Source organism: Hypanus sabinus, chromosome 20 (genome assembly GCF_030144855.1).
Source record: "Hypanus sabinus isolate sHypSab1 chromosome 20, sHypSab1.hap1, whole genome shotgun sequence".
Taxonomy (NCBI): Eukaryota; Metazoa; Chordata; class Chondrichthyes; order Myliobatiformes; family Dasyatidae; genus Hypanus; species Hypanus sabinus.
Genome location: NC_082725.1, coordinates 213,750 through 235,917, shown reverse-complemented (window position 1 = coordinate 235,917; position 22,168 = coordinate 213,750). Strand labels below are relative to the sequence as shown.

Here is a 22,168-nt window from a genome sequence, read left to right as displayed (position 1 = left end):
CAGATCCCTCTGTTCTACTGCACTCCTCAGTGCCCTACCATTTACCTTGTATGTTCTACCTTGGTTTGTCCTTCCAAAGTGCAATACCTCACACTTGTCCGCATTAAACACCATCGATGTTTCGCTCGATGCCATCTTCATCAAGGATGATGCCTAAGCACGATGTAATTCCAAAGGCCAATGGTATTCATTTCTGTTGTCAGACAGTACTATGAGAATGAAATTTAAAGATAATATATTGTGGAATTGATCATGGCATGAGCAATAGTTCTGAAATCTTCATTTAAAAAGTAACAAAATACCCAGTTATCTACATTCAAAACATGGTTATAACAAAAATGTACTTGTTTCTGGGTCAGAGAATGGTTTCACTGAATCCATCTTGCTGGATGGAATTGATGTTTGACTCTTCAGAGGTATAATAATGATTTATTTAAGTGCTGAAGCCCTGTAATTTAATTGCAATTGGCAGCTTGCTGCTTGGAAAATCAGATCAATATAATTGTATGAGTAAAAAACTTAAAATATTATCCAGCTGATATTATTAAAACTTAAATCCACCCAATTTAGTTTGTCAAGGAACAATTCACTTAATCTGTATTCTCCACACTATTTCCGAGAGTATGAACTTAATGTATGAACAAGTTCAGAGAACTTTCTCTCAAAGTAATTAATTGCTGGCTCTGCAGAATACAGTATATATGGGTGTCATATGATTTGCTTTCTAACTTGGCCACACCAATTTTCTTAATGTATTTGTAAACCAGTATTATTTTCTTTAATATATAATTTTCAAAAATCAGGTATTATTACATAATAATGCCAGAAAATTGCAGGATAATTTGTGAAATCTGGTTTTAAAAAGAGGGTAAAAACAATCAGTTTAATGTTGATGATAGAAAAGGTATTGAATTCTTAAGCAAAGATATATTGGAAAATTAGAAAATCTGTGGAAACCCTAGGGATTCAAGAATGATTACCAAAGATATTAAAGTTACACTTGGCCAACTTTATACTGAATATACTGAATTGAAACTAAGTAGAATAGATAAAAGTTGTATAATGTGTACAAGGTTCAGCTCACTAGTTATTTTAATGGTTACTCAAACAAAGATCATGTAAAGCAGAATGCTAAAAGTTTGTTCAGTTATAAAGAATAAAAGGGAGGTGAGAGTTGATATTGGACCGCTGGAAAATGATGTTGGTGAGGTGTAATGGGGGAGGGGGATGGCAAAATAATGGCAGACAAATGCGATATCTCGGATCGAGTTCTCCGTATTCTCAAGAGGGAGGGTGAGCAGCCAGATGTCGTGGTCCATGTAGGGACCAATGACGTGGATAGGAAGAAGGAGGAGGTCCTGCAAAGAGAGTTTAGGGAGTTAGGTGCAAAGTTAAAGGGCAGAAGACCTCCAGGGTTGCAATCTCAGGATTGCTACCAGTGCCACATGCTAGTGAGGCTAGAAATAGGAAGATAATGCAACTAAATACGTGGCTCAGGAATTGGTGCAGGAGGGAGGGCTTCGTGTTTCTGGACAATTGAGCCTTGTTCCAGGGAAGGTAGGACCTGTTCCAACGGGGCGGGTTGCACCTGAACTGGAGGGGGACTAACATCCTTGCAGAAAGGTTTGCTAGTGCTGCTCCGGGGGGTTTAAACTAGATTTACAGGGGGAGGGGAACTAGAGTGTCAGAGCAGATAGCGAGGTGGAGGAGGATGAAGGTCATTTGAGAACTGCAAGTATAGTGCATGGAGTAAAGCCAGATCTAACATTTAAAGAGGCTTTGAGGAAAGAGAAGCAGAATAAAGTGTGTAAAGGTAGTAAGGTAGAAGGGCTAAAGTGCGTGTACTTCAATGCAAGAAGCATCAGGAACAAAGGTGATGAACTGAGAGCTTGGATACATACATGGAATTATGATTTAGTGGCCATTACAGAGATTTGGCTGGCACCAGAGCAGGAATGGATTCTCAATATTCCTGGATTTCAGTGCTTTAAAAGGGATAGAGAGGCGGGGGGAGGAGGGGTGACATAACTGGTCGGGGATACTATTACAGCTACAGAAAGGGTGGGAAATGTAGCAGGATCCTCTTTTGAGTCAGTATGGGTGGAACTCAGGAACAGGAAGGGAGCAGTTATTGTATTGGGAGTATTCTATAGGCCCCCTGGTAGCAGCAGAGATACTGGGGAGCAGATTGGGAGGCAGGTTTTGGAAAGGTGCCAAAATAACGGGGTTGTTATCATGGGTGACTTTAACTTCCCTAATATTAATTGGCACCCAATTAGTTCCAATGGTTTAGATGGGGCAGAGTTTGTTCAGTGTGTCCTGGACAGATTCCTGTCACAGTATGTTGACAGGTCGACTAGTGGAGAATGTCATACTAGATCTAGTATTAGGTAATGAACCGGGTCAGGTCACAGTTCTCTCAGTGGGTGAACATCTGGGGGAAAGTGACCACCGCTCCCTGGCCTTTAGCATTATCATAGAAAAGGATAGAATCAGAGAGGACAGGAAAATTTTTAATTGGGGAAGGGTAAGTTATGAAGCTATAAGGCTGGAACTTGCGGGTGTGAATTGGGATATGTTTTTGCAGGGAAATGTACTATGACATGTGGTCGATGTTTAGGGATCTCTCGCAGGATTTTAAGGATAAATTTGTCCTGGTGAGGAAGATGATGAATGGTAGGGTGAAGGAACCATGAGTGACAAGTGAGGTGGAAAATCTAGTCAGGTGGAAGAAGGCAGCATACATGAGGTTTAGGAAGCAAGGATCAGATGGGTCTAATGAGGAATATAGGGTAGCAAGAAAGTAGCTTAAGAAGGGGCTGAGGAGAACAAGAAGGGGACATGAGAAGGCTTTGGCGAGTAGGGTAAAGGAAAACCCCAAAGCATTCTTCAATTATGTGTAGAACAAGAGGATGATAAGAGTGAATGTAGGACCGATTAGAGATAAAGGTGGGAAGATGTGCCTGGAGGCTGTGGAAGTGAGCGAGGTCCTTAATGAATACTTCTCTTCAGTATTCACCAATGAGAGGGAACTTGATGACGGTGAGGACAATATGAGTGAGGTTGAAGTTCTGGAGCGTGTTGATATTAAGGGACAGGAGGTGTTGGAGTTGTTAAAATACATTAGGACAGATAAGTCTTCGGGGCCTAACAGAATATTCCCTAGGCTGCTCCACGAGGTGAGGGAAGAGATTGCTGAGCCTCTGGCTAGGATCTTTATGTCCTCGTTGTCCACGAGAATGGTAACAGAGGATTGGAGGGAGGCAAATGTTAACCCCTTGTTCAAAAAAGTTAGTAGGGATAGTCCGGGTAATTATAGACCAGTGAGCTTCATGTCTGTGGTGGGGAAGCTGTTGGAAAAAATTCTTAGAGATAGGATCTATGGGCATTTAGAGAATCATGGTCTGATCAGGGGCAGTCAGCATGGCTTTGTGAAGAGCAGATCGTGCCTAACAAGCCTGATAGAGTTCTTTGAGGAGGTGACCAGGAATATAGATGAGGGTAGTGCAGTGGATGTGATCTACATGGATTTTAGTAAGGCATTTGACAAGGTTCCATACGGTAGGCTTATTCAGAAAGTCAGAAGGCTTGGGATCCAGGGAAGTTTGGTCAGGTAGATTTAGAATTGGCTTGCTTGCGGAAAGCAGAGGGTTGTGGTGGAGGGAGTACATTCGGATTGGAGGGTTGTGACTAGTGGTGTCCCATAAGGATCGGTTCTGGGACCTCTACTTTTCGTGATTTTTATTAACGACCTGGATGTGGAGGTAGAAAGGTGGGTTGGCAAGTTTGCAAATGACACAAAGTTTGGTTGGTGGTGTTGTGGATAGTGTAGAGGATTGTGGAAGACTGCAGAGAGACATTGGTAATGTGCTGTACTATTCTATGCTCTATGTACTATGATAGGATGCAGAAGTGAGCTGAGAAGTGGCAGATGGAGTTCAACCTGGAGAAGTATGAGGTGATACACTTTGGAAGGACAAACTCCAAGGCAGTGTATAAAGTAAATGGCAGGATACTTGGTAGTATGGAGGAGCAGAGGGATTAGGGGGTACATGAACACAGATCCCTGAAAGTTGCCTCACAGGTAGATAGGGTAGTTAAGGAAGCTTATGAGGTGTTAGCTTTCATAAGTCAAGGGATAGAGTTTAAGCGTCGCGAGGTAATGATGCAGCTCTATAAAACTCTGGTTAGGCCATACTGTGGAATACTGTGTCCAGTTCTGGTCACCTCACTATAGGAAGGATGTGGAAGCATTGGAAAGGGTACAGAGGAGATTTACTAGGATGCTGCCTAGTTTAGAGAGTATGCGTTATGATCAGAGATTAAGGGAACTACGGCTTTCCTCTTTGGAGAGAAGGAGGATGAGAGGAGACATGATAGAGGTATACAAGATATTGAGAGGAATAGATAGAATGGACAGCCAGCGCCTCTTCGCCAGGGCACCACTGCTCAATACACGAGGACATGGCTTTAAGGTAAGGGGTGGAAAATTCAAGGGGGATATTAGAGGTAGGGTTTTTACTCAGAGTGGTTGGTATGTGGAATGCACTGCCTGAGTCAGTGATGGAGGCAGATACACTAGTGAAATTTAAGAGACTACTAGACGGGTATATGGAGGAATTTAAGGTGAGTGGTTATATGGGAGGCAGGTTTTAAGGGTCAGTACAACATTGTGGGCCGACGGGCCTGTACAGTGCTGTACTATTCTATGTTCTATGTTAAGCTTAATAAGTACTTTACTTCAGTCTTCACTGTGGAAGACACTAGCTGTATGCCAGATGTCTGTGAGTTTCAGGGAGCAGGAGTGAAAGCCATTGCTGTTACAAAGGAAAAAGTGCTTGGCAAATTGAAAGGTTTTAAGGTGGATAAGTCACCTGGATCAGATGGACCACATCTCAAGAGTCCTGAAAGGGGATGCTGAAGAGATAACGGATGCATTGGTTGTGATCTTTCAAGAATCACTTGATTCTGGCATGATCCTGAAGGACTGGAAAATTGCAAATGTCACTCTACTCTGTAAGAAAGGGGGAAGACAACAGAGGAAATTATAGTCCAGTTAGCCTAACTTCAGTGTTTGGGAAAGTGTGGGAGTCCATATTTAAGAACGAGGTTTCCGGATACTTGGAGACTAATGATAAAATAAGTCAAGGACAGCATGGTTTCTGTAAAAGGAAATCTTGCCTGACAAATCTGTTGGAATTCTTTGATGAATTAACAAGTAAAGTGAACAAAGGAGAGGCAATGGAGTTTGCGGATGATACAAAGATAGGTGGAGGGGTAGGTAGTGCTGAGAAATTAATGTGATTGCAACAGGACTTAGACAAATTGGAAGAATGGGCAAAAAATTGGCAGATGGAATACAGTTGGGAAATGTACCACAATGTATTTTGGTAAACAGAACAATACTGCAGATTGTTATCTAAATGGGGAGTAAATTCAAACATCAAAACTACAAGGTACTTGGAAGTCCTCATGCAAGACTCCCAGAAGGTTAATTCAAGGTCAAATTGTGATAAACAAGGCAAATACAATGTTGGCATTTATTTCAAGGGGAATAAAACCCAGATAATGTTGAAGTTTTATAAGACACTAGTTAGGCTGCACTTGGAGCATTGTCAACAGTTTTGGGCCCCTTATCTCAGAAAGGATGTGCTGTCATTGGAGGGAGTCCAGAGAAGATTCACGAGGATGATTCCAAGAATGAAGAGGTTAACATATGAGGAGCATTTGGTAGCTTTGGATATGTACTCACTGGAATTTAGAAGAATATGTAGGCATCTCATTCACGTCCACCGAATGTTGAAATGACTAGTTTGGGTGGATGTGGAGAGGATGTTTCCTCTGGTGGGGGTATCCAGAACTAGAGAGCACAGCCTCAAAATTGAAGGGTGGCCTTTTAGAACAGAAGTAATTTATAGAGTGTGAATCTGTAGAATGCTGTGCTACAGACTGTGGTAGAGGCCAAGTCTGTAAGGATATAATTGATCAAAGTTATAGGGAAGTAGTCGCCCCAAAGTTGCAGGAGGCGAGTAGCTGGGTGATTGTCAGGAGAAATGGAAATAGGCAGTTAGAGCAGAACACCCTGTGGCCATTCCCCTCAAAAACAAGTATACCATTTTGGATACTTTTGTGGGGGTGACCTCCCAAGAGAATGGCACGGCAACCGGGTTACAGGCACTGAGCATGGGTCTGTGGTGCAGAAAGGAAAGAGAAGAGAAGGGAATGGTAGTGATAAGGGGACTCCATAATAAGGGTAACAGAAGATTCTGTGGGCATGAACAGGACACCCGGATGGTATGTTCCCTCCCAGGTGCCAGGGATGTCTCAGATTATGTCCACAACATTTTGGAGAGGGAGGGAGAGCAGCCGGATGTCTTTGCACATATTGGTACCAATGACATAGGAAGGAAAAGCAATGAGGTCCTGAAAAGAGAATTTAGAGAGCTAGATAGAAAGCTGAGAAGCAGGACCTCCGGGGTAGTAATTTCTGGATTGCTACTGTGCCACATGCCAGTGAGAGTAGAAACAGGATGATCTGGCAGATGCGTGGCTGAGAAGCTGGTGCAGGGAGTTGGGCTTCAGGTTCCTGGATAATTGGGATCTTGTCTGGGAGAGGTAGGACCTGTTCAAAAGTGATGGGCTGCACCTGAACCCGAGGGGGACCAATATTCTTTTGGGCAGGCTTGTTAGAGCTGTTAGGGAGGGTTTAAACTAGTTTGACAGAGGGGTGGGAAACAGTGAAGGGACTCAGGATAGGACGGATGGTGAAATTAAAGATAGCGTGCAGTCAGACTGTCAGGAAGGGCAGGCAGGTGATGGGTCTTAGTTGCAGCCGACAGGCTGAGTATCAAATCATTAGGGATGCAGAATCAGAAAGGATAGCAAATACGGTACTCAAGGTGTTGTATCTAAATGCATGTAATATGAGAAATAAGGTGGATGATCTTGTTGCTATATTACAGATTGCCAGGTACGATGTTGTGGCCATCACTGATGGTTGTAGTTGGGAACTGAATGTCCAAGGTTTCACGTTATATCAGAAGGATAGGAAGGTACACAGAGGGGGTGGTATGGCTCTACTGATGAAGAATGGCATTAAATCAGTAGAAAGATGTGACATAGGATTGGAAGATGTTGAATCTTTGTGGGTTGAATTAAGAAACTGCAAGGGTTAAAAGGAAGTTGATGGCAGTTATATACAGGCCTTCCAGCAGTGACTGGGAGGTAGACCACAGATTACGACAGAAATGGAAAAGGCAAGTCAAAAGGGCATTGTTATGGTAGTCATGGGAGATTTTAACATGCAGGTTGATCGGGAAAATCAGGTTGGTAATGGATCTCAAGAGAGTGAGTTTGTTGAATGCCTAAAAGATGGCTTTTTAGAGCGGTTTGTTGTTGAGCCTACCTGGGGATCAGCTGTACTGGATTGGGTGTTATGTAATGAACCAGAGGTGATTAGGGAGCTTAAGTTAAAAGAACCCTTAGAAACCAGCGATCACAATATGATTGAGTTCAACTTGAAATTTAATAGGGAGAAAGTAAAGCCTGATGTAGCAATATTTCAGTGGAATAAGGGAAATTAGAGGTAGAGAAAGGAGTTGGCCAAAGTAAATTGGAAGGAGCTACTGACAGGGATATCAGCAGAACAGCATTGGTGTGCGTTTCTGGGGAGAAAATGAGGAAGGTGCAGAATATATGTATTCCAAAAATGAAGAACTACGCAAATAGTAAAATAGTACAACCGTGGTTGACAAGGGAAGTCAAAGCTATTGTAAAAGCAAGAGAAAAGTCATACAACAAAGCAAAAACTAATGGAAAGACGGAGGATTGGGAAGTTTTTAAAAACCTACAAGGAACAACTAAAAAAATCATTAGAAAGGAAAAGATGAAATATCAAAGCAAGCTAGCAAATCATCTCAAAGTGGACAGTAAAAGTTTTTTCAAGTATGTTAAAAATAAAAGAGAAAGGAGAGTCGATATAAGACTGCTAAAAAATGAGACAGAAGAAATAGTAACAGCGGACAAGGAGATGGCTGATGAACTAAGTGAGTATTTTGCATCATTCTTCACTGTGGAAGATACTAGCGGTATGCTTGATGTTGTAGCGTGTAAAGGAAGAGGAGAGGTGCAGTTGCTATTATAAGAGAGAAGATGCTCAAAAAACTGAAAGACCTAAAGGTACATAAGTCACCCGGACCAGATGAATTGCTCCCTTGGGTTCTGAAAGAGGTAGCAATAGAGATTGTGGTGGCATTAGAAATGATCTTTCAAAAATCATTGGACTCTGGTATGGTGCCAGAGGACTAGAAAATTACACTCCACTCTTTAAGAAAGGAAAATCCTGCCTGATGAACCTGTTGGAATTCTTTGAGGAGATTACAAGTGGGATAGATAAAGGGGATGCAGTGGATGTTGTATATTTGGACTTTCAGAAGGCCTTTGACAAGGTGCCACACTTGAGGCTACTTACCAAATTAAGAGTCCATGTTATTACAGGAAAGTTACGAACATAGCTAGAGCATTGGCTGATTGGAAGAAGGCAGTGAGTAGAAATGTAAGGGTCCTTTTTTGGTTGGCTGCCAGAGACTAGTGGTGTTCTTCAGGGGTCGGTGTTGAGACCACTTTGTTTTATGCTGTATGAAAATGATTTAGATGAATAAATAGATGACTTTGTTGCCAAGTTTGCAGATGATACGAAGATTGGTGGAGGGGCAGGTAGTGTTGAGGAAAGAGGTAGGATGCAGAAGGAATTAGATCCGGAGAATGGGCAAGAAAGTGGCTAATGAAATACAATGTTGGAAAATGCATGGCCATGCACTTCTGTAGTAGAAATAAATGTGCAGACTATTTTCTAAATGGGGATGAAAAGTAAAAATCTGAAATGCAAAGGGATTTGGGAGCCCTTGTGCAGAACACCCTAAATGTTATTGCAGGTTGAGTTGGTGGTGAGGAAGACAAATACTATGCTAGCATTCATTTGAAGAGGTCTAGAATACACAAATAAGGATGTTAGAAATTTCAAAGGTACATTTAATGTCAGGCATTCTTTTTCTTCGCAACCATCCACGAAAACAGAGGAGTGCTCCAAAGAACAAATGTCAGTTAAATGTTAAAACCCCAAAGACCCCCCCCCCCAAGCTCCCGCCACCCACGCATAAGCAGCAGCAAAGCAGCAATCTGCTCTCCCCCACCAGTAAAAAAAAGCATCTGCGCCCCCCACCATGCACTCAAGTGTGCAGCAAAGCATCAATAAAGACACAGACTTGCAGTACCCCAAAGACTACTCATTCACCCAGTAATTTGATGTACCACAGGCTGTCTCTCTCCCTAATAAGGGAAAAAGAGGTGTCCCCGTTTCACAGCAAAAGAGGAGACATAACAAATAATTAGCTGTTTTATGATGTTAAAAGTCTGTTGTGTCTCTTTTTCTGAGCTCTGTACATTGTGTATTGTGAACAGTTTTAGGCTCCTCATTTTAGAAAAGGTGTGTTGGCATTGGAGAGGGCCCAGAGGAGGATTCTAGGAATGAAGGGGTTATCATACAAGGAACATTTGATGGCTCTGGGTCTGTACTCACTGGAGTTCAGAAGGATGAGGTGGGGATTTCATTGAAACCTTTCGAATGTTGAAAGCCCCAGACAGAATAGATGTGGAAAGGATGTTTCTCATGGTGGGAGAGCCTAGGACAAGAGGGCACAACCTCAGAATAGAGAGGCACCATTTCAAAACAGAGTCGCAGAGAAATTTCTGTAGCCAAATGGTGATGAATTTGTCAAATTTGTTACCACAGGCAGCTGTGGACGCCAGGTTGTTGTGTATATTTAAGGCAGAGATTGATAGGTTCTTGATTGGACATGGCATTAAAGGAAATGGAGTTGAGGAGACGGGGGAAAAAAAGGATCAGCCATGATTGAACAGCAGAGCAGACTTGATGGGCCAGATGGCCTAATTCTGCTCCTGTGTCTTGTGGTCTTATATTTAAAGTTGAAATTGATAGATTCCTGATTGGTCGAGGCATTAGAGGATAAGGTAAGAGGGCAGGGCAGGTGTATGAGTTTGAATGGAATCTGGGATCAGCCATGATGAAATGGCAGAGAGATTCGATGGGATGAATGGCCTAATTCTGCTCCTATGTCTTATTGTCTTGTGGTCTAAAGCAGTAATATTCCTCAATGATCTGGGGGGTGGGGAAACATGGTTGCAAGACCTGATGAGACCTTGTGGGACATTCTCTAGCTGTGGCTGAATGAGGTTATAACCAGGTGAGCTCACAATTTTACATGGAATTATGTACAGTGAAAGAGAATGGTTTGATCAATGTTAAAAACAAAGAAATGGATAAGGTAGTATTGTGCAAGACAGCCTCAGTGACATGTGTTACAATTTTTAATTTTAAGATTTCACAGAACCATAGTTTAAGCAAGAACCCGCTTTCTGTATGAAGTACTACTGTGTGTATAAATATGACAAATTAACTGCAGACAAGTGTGTGGTGTAGCAGATACTAGGATACTTACACTTATCTTGAGCATTTGCACTCTTCGTTTAATCATAGCGCATGCTTAATATTTTACATTTCTACCTGACCAGAAGTAATATGTTTCTTCTTTTGGTTTGTACCCTAATTTGGAGATTTTTCATCTTTCTCAGTCACAAACATTAACTTGATGAAGCTCAGTTTGCATTTAGTTCACTCAGTTGAAAATGAATGGAGTATTTGCTCCGAAAATGCACACACTTTATACGTTGATCTGAGCCCTGAAGGTTGAATTTACGCCTGTACTTTGAAGTTGATATAAAGTGTCTACAGAGGAATTCCTGCTCTGAGACGTTAACACTTGACAGTTGATTCTGAAAGGTGACCACCACTCTACTTAAAAGTGATGTCATCATGAAAATAAAGTATGGTTCCTGCAAAACTATAACATTTAAAATAAATCCAAGGTAGTTAATTATCTGTGGACTACCAAAAATATGAATTTTTTTGTTTTGATTTGTGGAAAATTAAGCAACAAGATGATTAATTGACAGAAAATTGTGGGAATGTCTGATTTTGTCCATTCTGTGTGGCAATTTCCTGCTTCAAATTAAATAATGTAATAAATGTAATTCTTTATTCATGTGAAGCGATAGTGTAAATGCATGTGCAAGTGAGTTAATAGGCCCAGATTATACAGTATTTATTGTTGTTATATGTTGCAGTAGATAATTAATGCATTGTGCTAGTTCAGCCATCTAATTTGTCAGATGGAAGGGATAATACTTTAATAAAAGATACAATCAGTAATACATTTTCCTTTTGAATTGATGAGAAAGCTTTGGCTACTCCTGTAAATTTCTAAATCTGAAATTTATGAGCAGTAGAAGTGTGAATGTTAATGTAACATTATATGTCTGATGGTTTTTGACAATTCTGAAGTATTTTTAGAAATGCTAGGTCCTAATTAAGGAAAGAGAGTTCAGTATCATTATACTGTTTCATTGTGTACTTGTTTTAATTATTATAACTTCCCTCTTTGTTTTGGAAAAGTGTTCATTACTCTGAAATTAACTATAGCATTTATTTTTGCTGTTTCTGTGGTGTTTTTCTTCCTTTGTGTTTCAGTCATTATACATCTTGTCATCTTTAATTCTAGATTTATCAACCAACCATTCTGACTCAGTCGAAACTCACAACCTTGCTTTATCAGACTCTAATGTGGCAAATCTGTCAGAAGATAAACATGATAATGGGGAGAGAAGCAAAATACAAACAGAAAATGATTCTCAGCATTATCAGGGTGTGCAAGAACCAGCTTCAGATCCTAAAACAGATGGCAAAGAAGTCAAGAGACAGAAATCTCTGAGGAAAAAGGTGGAGGATGGAGTACATTCCTCTAGCAGAGTCTAGTACTAGCTGAGTGTTCTAGACGAGCACCAAAGGTATCTGGGAATTGGGCATTAATTGTATGTTTCTACATTCTGGGAATCCAAATTGAATTCTATCTAAACGTAATACAAAATCTTATTAATAATAGGTCAACTATGCATGATCCGCAGTTATGGCTATTAATGCATAAGCATGTATCAAAGAGCACTAAAAACCTAACTTGTTTATTATAAACTTTATTCAAAACCATTGGCTGCAGAGATGTAATTAAATACCACTCAAAATCGATACTCAAGAACATTGGATAGCTGAGTAATGCTCATTAACCCATTGATTTCTCTTGAATAAAAATACTACAAGCAACAGTTTCTACTGAAAGCTTAAAGGGATAACACTTGGTTTCCTGAGAAAAAAACTAACCATTTGCACAGAACTCAACCGCAGCCTTCTAGATGGAAAATATGCAACAACTAATGTAGCTTCCTCTTCCTAAATATAGAATATTGGGCAATTTCCTTTTTATTGCATAATGTTCCTTAAACTTATGACTGGTAGCAGATACTTGAAATTGCATGTTTGCAAAGAATTATTGGATAGCTCAAAGAAACCACACTATTAGTAAATATTTTGTTCCTATAAAATGTAATTTTGCTCCTAAACTGACAAATTTTAGGTGGCATTCTAATTTATATAATTGAATTATGAAGTTTTCTTTCATTATCATATCTGTAGTTCTTTATTGGAAAAATATACATTACTGTGCAAAGCTTGGGTATGTATATAGTCAAAGGCTTTGCATAGTACTGTAGTAATTTTATGTATTGCACTGAATTGCTGCCACAAAAAAACAAACTAATTTCATGGAATAGGTGAGTGATGATAAACCTGATTCTGATATGGGCTGAGAATGGGAAGGGAGCAGGGAGAAGGGAATCATGATTAGGAAAAGGGGAAGAGAGAGAGAAGGGAGCAGGAAGCACCAGAGAGACATTCTGTCATGATCAATAAACCAATTGTTTGTAATCAAATTACTTTGCCTGATGTCTCTAGGGCTGGGTGTATCTGCACCAGCGCCACCCGCCCCCAAGCCCCTTGCACTTTTTTCCTGCCACCTGTCCCACACCTCTTCCGCAGCACTCCACCTGTGTCATTCCCAACATCCTTTGTTCCTGCCAGATTTACAAACTCACTCCACGTTGACAAATACAGTACTGTGCAAAAGTCTTAGGCACCCTAGCTATATCTATATACACCAATGCCTCTTACACAGTACTGTACTTAATATATTTTTAGAGAAATCAAATGTTTTTTTTTCTGTTCTGGACTTTGTGGTGTATCGGGCGGCAACCTTGCCATTTCTTTAGCACTTTCATCTTGCAGAGTTGCTAACTCATACTTAACACAGATAGAAAGTGTACAAGGGCAGGCTGAATTCAAACCCAGAGCTACTCGCTTTGAAGCCCAGTGTGGATGCCTGTACATCACGTGCCAGCTAAAAATCAAATGCTTATTGCCAAACTGCACACTTCTAGCAAAGTCCACTGTGCTGTGTTACGTATTCAGGCAACAATAAATATATGAGTTCGGCAAGGGTTTCTTATAACAAACAACACGTTTATTAAACACAGAAAACAAACCCCCCCAAAAGTAAACAAACACTACCGTAACCGGAAACAGCTGCTGAGCGGCTGTTCAAACAGTTCGTAAAGTGATATTCCAAAAACAGTTCTTTAAAGTGGTATTCCAAAAACAGTTCTTTAAAGTGGTATTGCCAAAAGTTCGATATGCTCACAGTCCATTTAAAAGGAGAGACTTTACAGGACGATTTAGGTTCTCTTTCACGTCACTTGCTTCGATCCCCGACATCGAACTTCCCATGAAGAATTCACGAAACAGAACGGCTTAAAGGCACTGACCTTTCCTTCTCCACTACCTTCAATCCTTTCTAGATAAACCTAGGGATTAACACGAAGATAGTCAACGAAATCCTTCCAAATAAAGATCAAACAAAGGTCGCCCCCGTTTCACCGTAGAAAGCGATTCTCCTCGATCTTTAACTTCCAACTTCGAATCTTCACTCTCCACTAATTTCCTCGAACTAACAGAATCATAAAGAACCTGTTGGCAATAACCTTTTAAACTTTAGGCATTAAATAAAAACTTCATCCTTCAACTAAACTGCGTCATCACTTCAAACACGCAGTGGCATGAAGTCAACCTGGCAAATCCAGCCACGAACTGCCCCTCCTCACAGGGTGGGGTCTACCTTTTATAACCTGTAAAAAAAAACCATCACATGATCTCTACTGGCAGGAAAATGACGTCACCACCATCACAAGACCATCACCTCAAGTCCAGTACAGCTTCAACCCCAGTCACATGACAAGGGCTCCACTGTCATGTGTCACGAGTACGTAACAGCTGAATCAGTATTGAAAAATATTACAATTTCAAAATGCATCTTTTCTTATCAATCTCATGAATTCTCAATACAATCTCTGAAATTGAGTAACCATCAGATGTAATTTTGACAAGGAAATGTTTATTTCATTGACTTTCTGGGCATGCTGGTGTATGATGCACTCTCATTTAAAATAAGTAACATTAACATGGGTGAAACTACCCAAAATGATTTAAAAGTTAATATCTGCATGTATAGCATGAAGTGTTGGGCAAGAACTTGCTCCTAAATATACCATGTTCTTTAAGAATTCTTCTGTTTTGTATACAGTGAAACATTTTGACAGTTCTTCAGAATTCACTTCAGTCTGCAACTGTAACTCAGTTTCGATCTCCACAAGTGTACCTGACTTGCTGAATGTTGTCAGAATTTTCTGTTTTGTTTCCAATTTTTGGTTTTGCAATAATTTTGTTATTCCAAGATTGTGCTGTTTACAGTTGAAGTGCAAATGGATTTTGTGTACCACATTCAACCACTGAACTTGCATATAACCTCACTATATCCTAGATACAGGGTACTTTTACCCAGGTGGCTATAATTCTCAGTCTACTGATGTGGTTACAGTTAACCTCAGCCCTTCAACTTGACAATTGTACATGCTTTGGTGATCATCTGCTTTGTTAGTCCAGTCCAATCTGATGCAGTTTTGATTTACTGCATGCTAACTGCCAGAATTTTTGTATGAATTTAACTGCAGTCATTATACTGAATCAGTGTACAACTGGCATGCTTAAAACAAATCACATAAAATAGTTTTATTCTTTGGATATAAATCTTAATGTTTGCATGGAAGCTTACTTAGATATTGCATATTTCAGTCTTTTGAAATTCCTTTGCAAAATTATGTACTTTCTCAACCCTAAGAAGCAAGTCTGCAACAACAGCAACTTGTGTTATATAGCATTTATAATAAGCACTTGGCAAAATTCATCATTGAATCATATGAAGAATTATTGTGATATATGGACAATTTTATGAGTACCTTGAAAGAGGAAAGTGAGACAATGGAAGTGGGAAGCTTAAGAAAGGTATTTTCAAGCTAAAGGCATAGTCTTCAAATGGTAATGTCATGTGCATCAACATTAATTGGCTCCAGGGGTGTACTTATTTTCTTACATTTTCTCTAACGAGCTTCCTTATTCCAAATCATTTCTCTACAGTTCCAGTCTACATCTCCAGAATCACAAATCAGTGATTATGTAGGATTATTTTGCTTCTTTCCTCCCTTTCCAGCTCAACTTATGGAGATGTTTTTAAATTTATTCTCTCATCTTGCTACAGTAGCAGAAATGCACATTAGATGCAAATACTTAAAAATACAACTGCAGATGCTGTGGACCAAAGAATACGTACACAATATTCTCAGATGCAAATACTTGCTGTTCTTTTTTTCCAAAAACTGCAATTTTTTTTCCAAATAACCATGTCAACAATGGTATGAAAAGGCCTTAAGGGTTCATAAGTAGGGGTTTCGTGAAAAATATGCTTCTCTATAGCAGACATCCCACCTCTCCTGGAAGTTCCAGGAGTCTCCCACATATTGATAGCGGCTCCCTGACGCCCACAAATTATATACAATATTCCGGAAATCGATTTTTTTTGAGAGAGAGAGAGGGAGGGAGGGAGAGAGAGATAGATAGATATGGCCGAGCGTCCCACAAGGACATACCGCACCCCAGACTACACTAAAGTGTACCCCTGCCTAATAGGGGTCAAAAATAATGACAGTGTTGCTCGCTGCACTGTTTGCAACAGTGACTTTTCTATTGCCCATGGAGGGTTAAAATGTAAAAGACATGTTGAGGTGAGTTTAACAGGTGTCATTTGTTCATTCGCATAGCTAACGTTATTTAAACTAGCTGGCTAGCTAGACATCCCACCTCTCCCGGGAGTCTCCTGCAAATTGATGGTGCTACCTCCCTGAAAAGAGTTTTTGCAGGGTGGGATGTCTGCTATAGTTTAAACATGTTCCTGATAGGATTCTTTAGAAAAAAATTTAAGCTATAATATTACATATTAGTAATCTGAAAATAGCTAGACCACTGTGGCCCTCTGACTCTTCAACTATGTGCTTATCCAGACCTGCTACCACAGCCATGTGTCCTTTCTGGGAACATGTCTTTACTACCATCTTGTACCACATGGCTTCCAGATCCATTTTCATGCTTCCCATTTTTAAGATTCTCTGAGGACTCCTGGTACTCACACTCATTGATTGCTTCTCCCACTGCGTTCTATGCGCCACACTTTCTGCCAGGAGGAGGTACCTGGTGTCCCTATCTCAGTCACTTCCACAACTCCAGGATTCTCTCTCCACTGCCTGCAATGGACCTGGCTGCTACTTTATCCTCTGCTGGATCCATACTTTAAGTCGCCAGTTCTTTGACTTTCTCACGTTCTGCAAAGATTGGAAGATAGCCGTCTACAGACCACAGAACCTGTCATCTCCAACAGTGCCAGGCCCAGACGCCTCCAGACTGCAATCCTGCTGCCGATATCAGTAGCTCTAACAATCCAGAGCAGATTTAAAACCCGGACTCCACTGCCATCAATGCTGATTCCAACGACCTCAGACACCTTCAAAGTGCTGATTGCACAACCTCTGACTTGGACTCCAACTTTGACCTCCTGGTTCAGACTTCACGTGCTGCAGCTGGAATCCTAGTCTCCGCTTTTCCCACCACCATTCTGCAATCCCATCTCTCTCAGGTACCACCATCACCCCCAGCTCTTGGGTTCTTGGAGACTCCATCTTCCTCTCTCCCCACTGTCCCTGAACACCCCAAACCTCCCTTCTCCTCAGACCCTGGCAGCTCTCTCCCCCTCCCCCTTTTGATCCAAGCTCTCATCCATGCCAGGTCTTCATTATTCCCTCTGACCTTCCCCTCTCTGAGTCAGAACGTTCTGTAAGGGCTTCACCTTTGTCCCCCTGCACAGACACCTCAGTGAGTCCCGTGCCCACCATGATACTGTGTCTTTCTTCTGCCACCTTCGTCTCTGAGCCTACTTCTTTGGCAAGGACTCTCCACCCCACACCGATGACCCCTTCTCCTGTCTTCAACACTCCCTCTTCCTGGACACCGCACCCTGGCCTTTTGCCTGCTCTCCACATCGACTGTCTTGACTTCAACACTCAATCTGAATGCTCTGTTCTCCACGCTCTCTGCGCTGATCCTAACCTCACCATCAAACCCACAGATAAAAGGCATGTAGTAGTAGTCTGGCATACTGACACCTACCTTGCTGAGGCCCAGCGACAACTCTCGGACAACTCTTCTTACCTCTCGAACAGAATCCCACTAAGGAGTATCACGCCATTGTCTCCTACACCATCACCAACCTTATTAGCTCTGGGGATCTCCCATTCATTGCCACCAACCTCCTAGCTCCCATGCCCCAGACCTCCCATTTCTACCTCCTACCCAAGATCCACAAACCTGCTTATCTATTGTTTAAGCTTGTTCCTGCCCTACGGAACTCATATCTGCATACCCTGACTCTGTTTCATTTCCCCCTAGTTCAGTCCCTTCCTACCTACACTTGTGGCACTTCACACACTTCGGATCTTTTCAATGATTTAAAGTTCCCTGGCCCCCAACATCTTATTTTCACCATGGATGTCCCATCCCTGTATACTTCCATTCCCCACCAGGAAGGCCCCAAAGCTCTCCATTTCTTTCTGGACACCAGACCCAACCAGTTCCCCTCCACCACCACTCTCCTCTGTCTAGGATATCATCTTCACTCTTAATAATTTCTTCTTTGGCTGCTCCCACTTCGTTCAAACAAAAGGTGTAGCCATAGGCACTCGTATGGTTCCCAGCTATGTCTGCCTTTTTGTCGGCTACATGGAACAGTCTATGTTCCAAGCCTACACTGGTGTCCATCCCCCACTATTCCTATGCTACATCAACAACTGCATTGGTGCTGATTCCTGCACGCATGCAGTGCTTGTTAACTCATCAAATTTGTCTCCAACTTCCATTCTGCCCTTTTCATTTCCTGGTTCATTTCCGACACCTCCCTCCCCTTTCTCAATCTCTCTTACCTCTGGAGCCAGCTTATCTACTGATGTCTATTATAAACCTATGGACTCTCACAGCAACCTGGGCTATACCTCTTCCCACCCTGTGATTTGTAAAAATGCCAGCCCCCTTCTCTCAATTCCTCCGTTTCCGCCATATTGGATTTCAGGGTGAGGCTTTTCAGTGCAGAACGAAGGAAATGTCCTCTTTTTTCAAAGAAAGGGGCTTCGCTTCCTCCACCATCAATGTTGTCCTCAACCATATCTCATTAATTTCACACGCATCCGCCCTCACTCCATCCTCCCATCACCCCACCAGGGATAGGGTTCTCTTGTCCTCACCTATCTTCCCACCAGCCTCCACAGCCAGCACATAATTCTCTGTAACATCCACCATCTCCAATGGGATCCCATGACGAAGCACATCTCTCCCTCCCCCATCTCCCACTTTCTACGACTCCCTTGTCCATTTGTCCCTCCCCACTGATCTCCCTCCTGACACTTATACTTGCAAGCCCCTACACCTCCTCCCTCACTACCATTCAGGGCCCTAAACAGTCCTTCCAGATGTGGCAACACTTCACCTGTAAGACTGTTGGGGTCATACACTGTGTCCGATGTTCCCGGTGTGTCTTCCTGTACATTGGTGAGAACCAACATAGATCGGGAAACTGCTTCGCCGAGCACCTTTACTCCATCTGCCAGAAGAAGTGGGATCTCCAACTGGCCACCCATTTTAATTCCATTTACCATTCCTATTCCGATCTGTCCATCCATGGCTTCCACCACTGTCGCGATGAGGCTGCATTTAGGTTGGAGGAACAACACCTTGTATTCTGTCTTGGTAGTTGGAGGCTACCTCATGGCATGACTATCAATTTCTCAAAATTCCGATAATGCCACCCCCTGCTCACCATTCCCCATCCCCTTTTCCCTCTCTCAACTTATTTCCTTGCCTACCTATCACCTCCTTCTGGTGCTCCTCACCCTTCTTTCTTCCATGGCCTTCTGTCCACTCCAATTAGATTTCCCCTTCTCCAGCCCTGTATCCATGTATTCACCGATCAACTTCCCAGCTCTTTTCTTCACCCCTCCTCCTCCTGGTTTCACTTGTCACCTTGTATTTTTCCCTTCCCTCACCCCACTTTTTAAATCTGTTCCTCATCCTTTTTTTCTCCAGTCCTGCTGAAGAGTCTTGGCCCAAAATGTCAACTGTACTCTTTTCCATAGATGCTGCCTGGCCTGCTGAATTTCTCCAACATTTTGTGTGTGTTGCTTGGATTTCGAGCATCTGCAGATTTTCTCTTGTTTGTGATTAGATCACTGCTTATTTAGTCCGTATTCAACTTGTATTGACTGAATTGACAAAGCACATATAGGCTGTACAATATCTGCCAATTTGTGTACCTAAAAAGCACTTTCAATTGTATCTGAACACATTTCCACTACAACTCCTTTCTCTAGTTAAAAGACTTGATCTTTCTCTGGCATCTACTTGAAATCGAACTGCCTTCTTGGTGTCATATTTGATTCTGAGATGATACCTATGTATCAGTAAAACATCACCCAGCCAATCTCCGCTTCAATTAACCTGCTGATAAAATTCCAAACCCAATTGTTATATCAAGCCTTGAATAGCTAAGCTGCAGTTCTCCCATCTAAAACTGTAATTGCTAAGCAATCTTATTTTACACTAGATTCTATTCAATAATTACTCCTGTGCTCACTAATCTTCAATGCTATTTAAAGCAACGGTTGATAGGTTCTTGATTAGTCAAGATGTCAAAGGTTAAAGGGAGAAGGCAGGAGGATGGGGTTGAAAGGGACAATAAATCAGGAGTGATGAAATGGCGAAGTAGACTTGATGGGCTAAATGACCTAATTCTGCTCCTTTTTGCTCTTTTGGTCTTATAAAATGTGTGTTAAACACATTTACTCTGTTCCCACTCAGCAGTTCAGGTTAAATATTTTAATGCTGTAATATTTTCCTACCGTGCTATCAGTGACAGTTATCTGTTTTACATTTTCACTTTCTTTGGAGAAAGTTTCAACATGCATGTTTGAGGATGCCTTTGGTCTGAAAATGAGGAAACATTTAATGAATTTTGGCTTAAAAGGAAAATTAAACAGTTTGGATCAATACTATCTTTGGTATTTTGTCCTCTTTTTTCTAGAAGCAACTTTAGAAGTCCAGGAGGAACTCATGAACATCACTGAAGTAGATGAAAGATTTTATTCCACATCTTCCAATACAGTTGTGGTAACTACTAATAACAAAGTATCTGCTGGAAAGGCCCAATGGCAACCACTGGGTAGCAAACCAGGCAAAGAAATAGCAGATGAAACCTGCCAGGTATACCTTGCTCATAAACACCAGTCTCAAAGAGCTGTGAGTGAGAATTTTGACCTTTTGTCCATGAAAAGATTGACTCTAACAAACAGCCAGTCCCTACCTAAATCTGGAAGTCAGAGTCTGGCAAACACCTCTACGGTGCTCTTCAGTAAGTCATTTGAACAGGTTAGTGGAGTGTTTATTGGAAGTAGAAATGCAGCAGAATCAAACAGATTGTCAGCCTGTAGTCTTCAGGATGATAGACTTGTGTCAGATCGTGACCTTCAGGCCTCCATCACACAACAGAAGCAACAATGTTCAATGAATTTTAATGTTCATCTCTCAACAGATATGTAACTTTGCAAGTTGGATATTAAAGAATTTTTTTTCAGAATTTTTTATTGAGCAAATATTTTCAATTTCTTAATGTACCTGTGTAAAATTGAACAATGAAAAGTAAGGTTCATAATGTGTATATTAATGAATATTCTAATTTTGGCTTGACCTATTTTGAAGAATTGACTCTTTTAGAATAGTAAAAAACCATGAACATTGAAGAATTGGCCTTGTAATATTTTTTCTGTTGTAATGGGTTTAATTATTTCTACCACATTTAATTGAATTGTATTTCAAAGGGAGAAAAATACTATAGTATAAAAGCTGTGAGCTTTGAAATAGCTATATACTGTACATGTAGAATTTTGATATGAATTTTAACTGGATCTTTCACCCTGCATGCATTTTTGAATTTATGATCTGTACATATGCTTCAGTGCCTTTTTCAAAGACCTTTTTTTTTACAAACAAGTGCTGCTTGAAATCAGTACCTATTCCTATTTCTGATATCTCCTTGCATTAACAATTTCAGAATTTCATTGTTAATCTCAATGTGCTCTAGAAATTAAAATGCTAACTTGTGGAACAAATAAAAGAGTTTGTTGGAAAGTTGCAAAAGCCAATCCCATTATTGTGGTTCAGGCTGTCACGTAAGTATTCTGAACAAAAATATACAATGTTAATTTGATGTTTCCAGACAAATGGCTTATTGTATTTAAATTGCACATTATTGTTCAATTGTTCAGTTTAGAAATGGCCTCAAAGCCAAAATACATTTGGGAAATAAAATTAATTGAAATTATTTTGCAAAAGATAATTTCATGTTTAGCTTCCTTGGACAAATTGCTGTATAACTTGAATCATATTAATTTCTGAATTGTTTAAATGTTTTTTCTTAGCAATATATTTCTGAGAGCAGCAGAAGTTTAAAATAGATTTTTTAAAACTTATAATTTCCTGAATCAATAATAATAGCTAGACATACTATTGCTTTCAGCAGTTGCTCATACAGTTCTTGCATAGAAGTGGAATATATGCTTTCAGATTTCATGACATTTTATTCTGAATTCAATAATTCTTTCTAAAGCAAAGCTGGATTCTAAGAGCAAAGGAAAAAGACATGGTCCTTTTTCTTACTTCATCAAA

The 22,168-nt window shown here is 40.9% G+C and overlaps 1 protein-coding gene across 3 annotated transcripts in view; it reads left to right on the top strand.

Annotated features, from left to right (window-relative positions):
- The window catches only part of hycc1 (hyccin PI4KA lipid kinase complex subunit 1), a 151,167-nt gene extending 129,232 nt beyond the window's left edge, over window positions 1-21,935 (top strand). The window contains exons 11-12 of one of the 3 annotated variants that reach the window (XM_059944925.1): window positions 11,637-11,854; window positions 20,529-20,675. In XM_059944925.1, coding sequence (XP_059800908.1) covers window positions 11,637-11,854; window positions 20,529-20,540 — 230 coding nt within the window. In that variant the 3' untranslated portion in view covers window positions 20,541-20,675. Of the gene's footprint in view, window positions 1-11,636; window positions 11,923-20,528 lie in introns of all 3 variants that reach the window. The other 2 variants (XM_059944923.1, XM_059944922.1) reach the window with 2 other exon arrangements.
- Window positions 21,936-22,168: the final 233 nt, after the last annotated feature.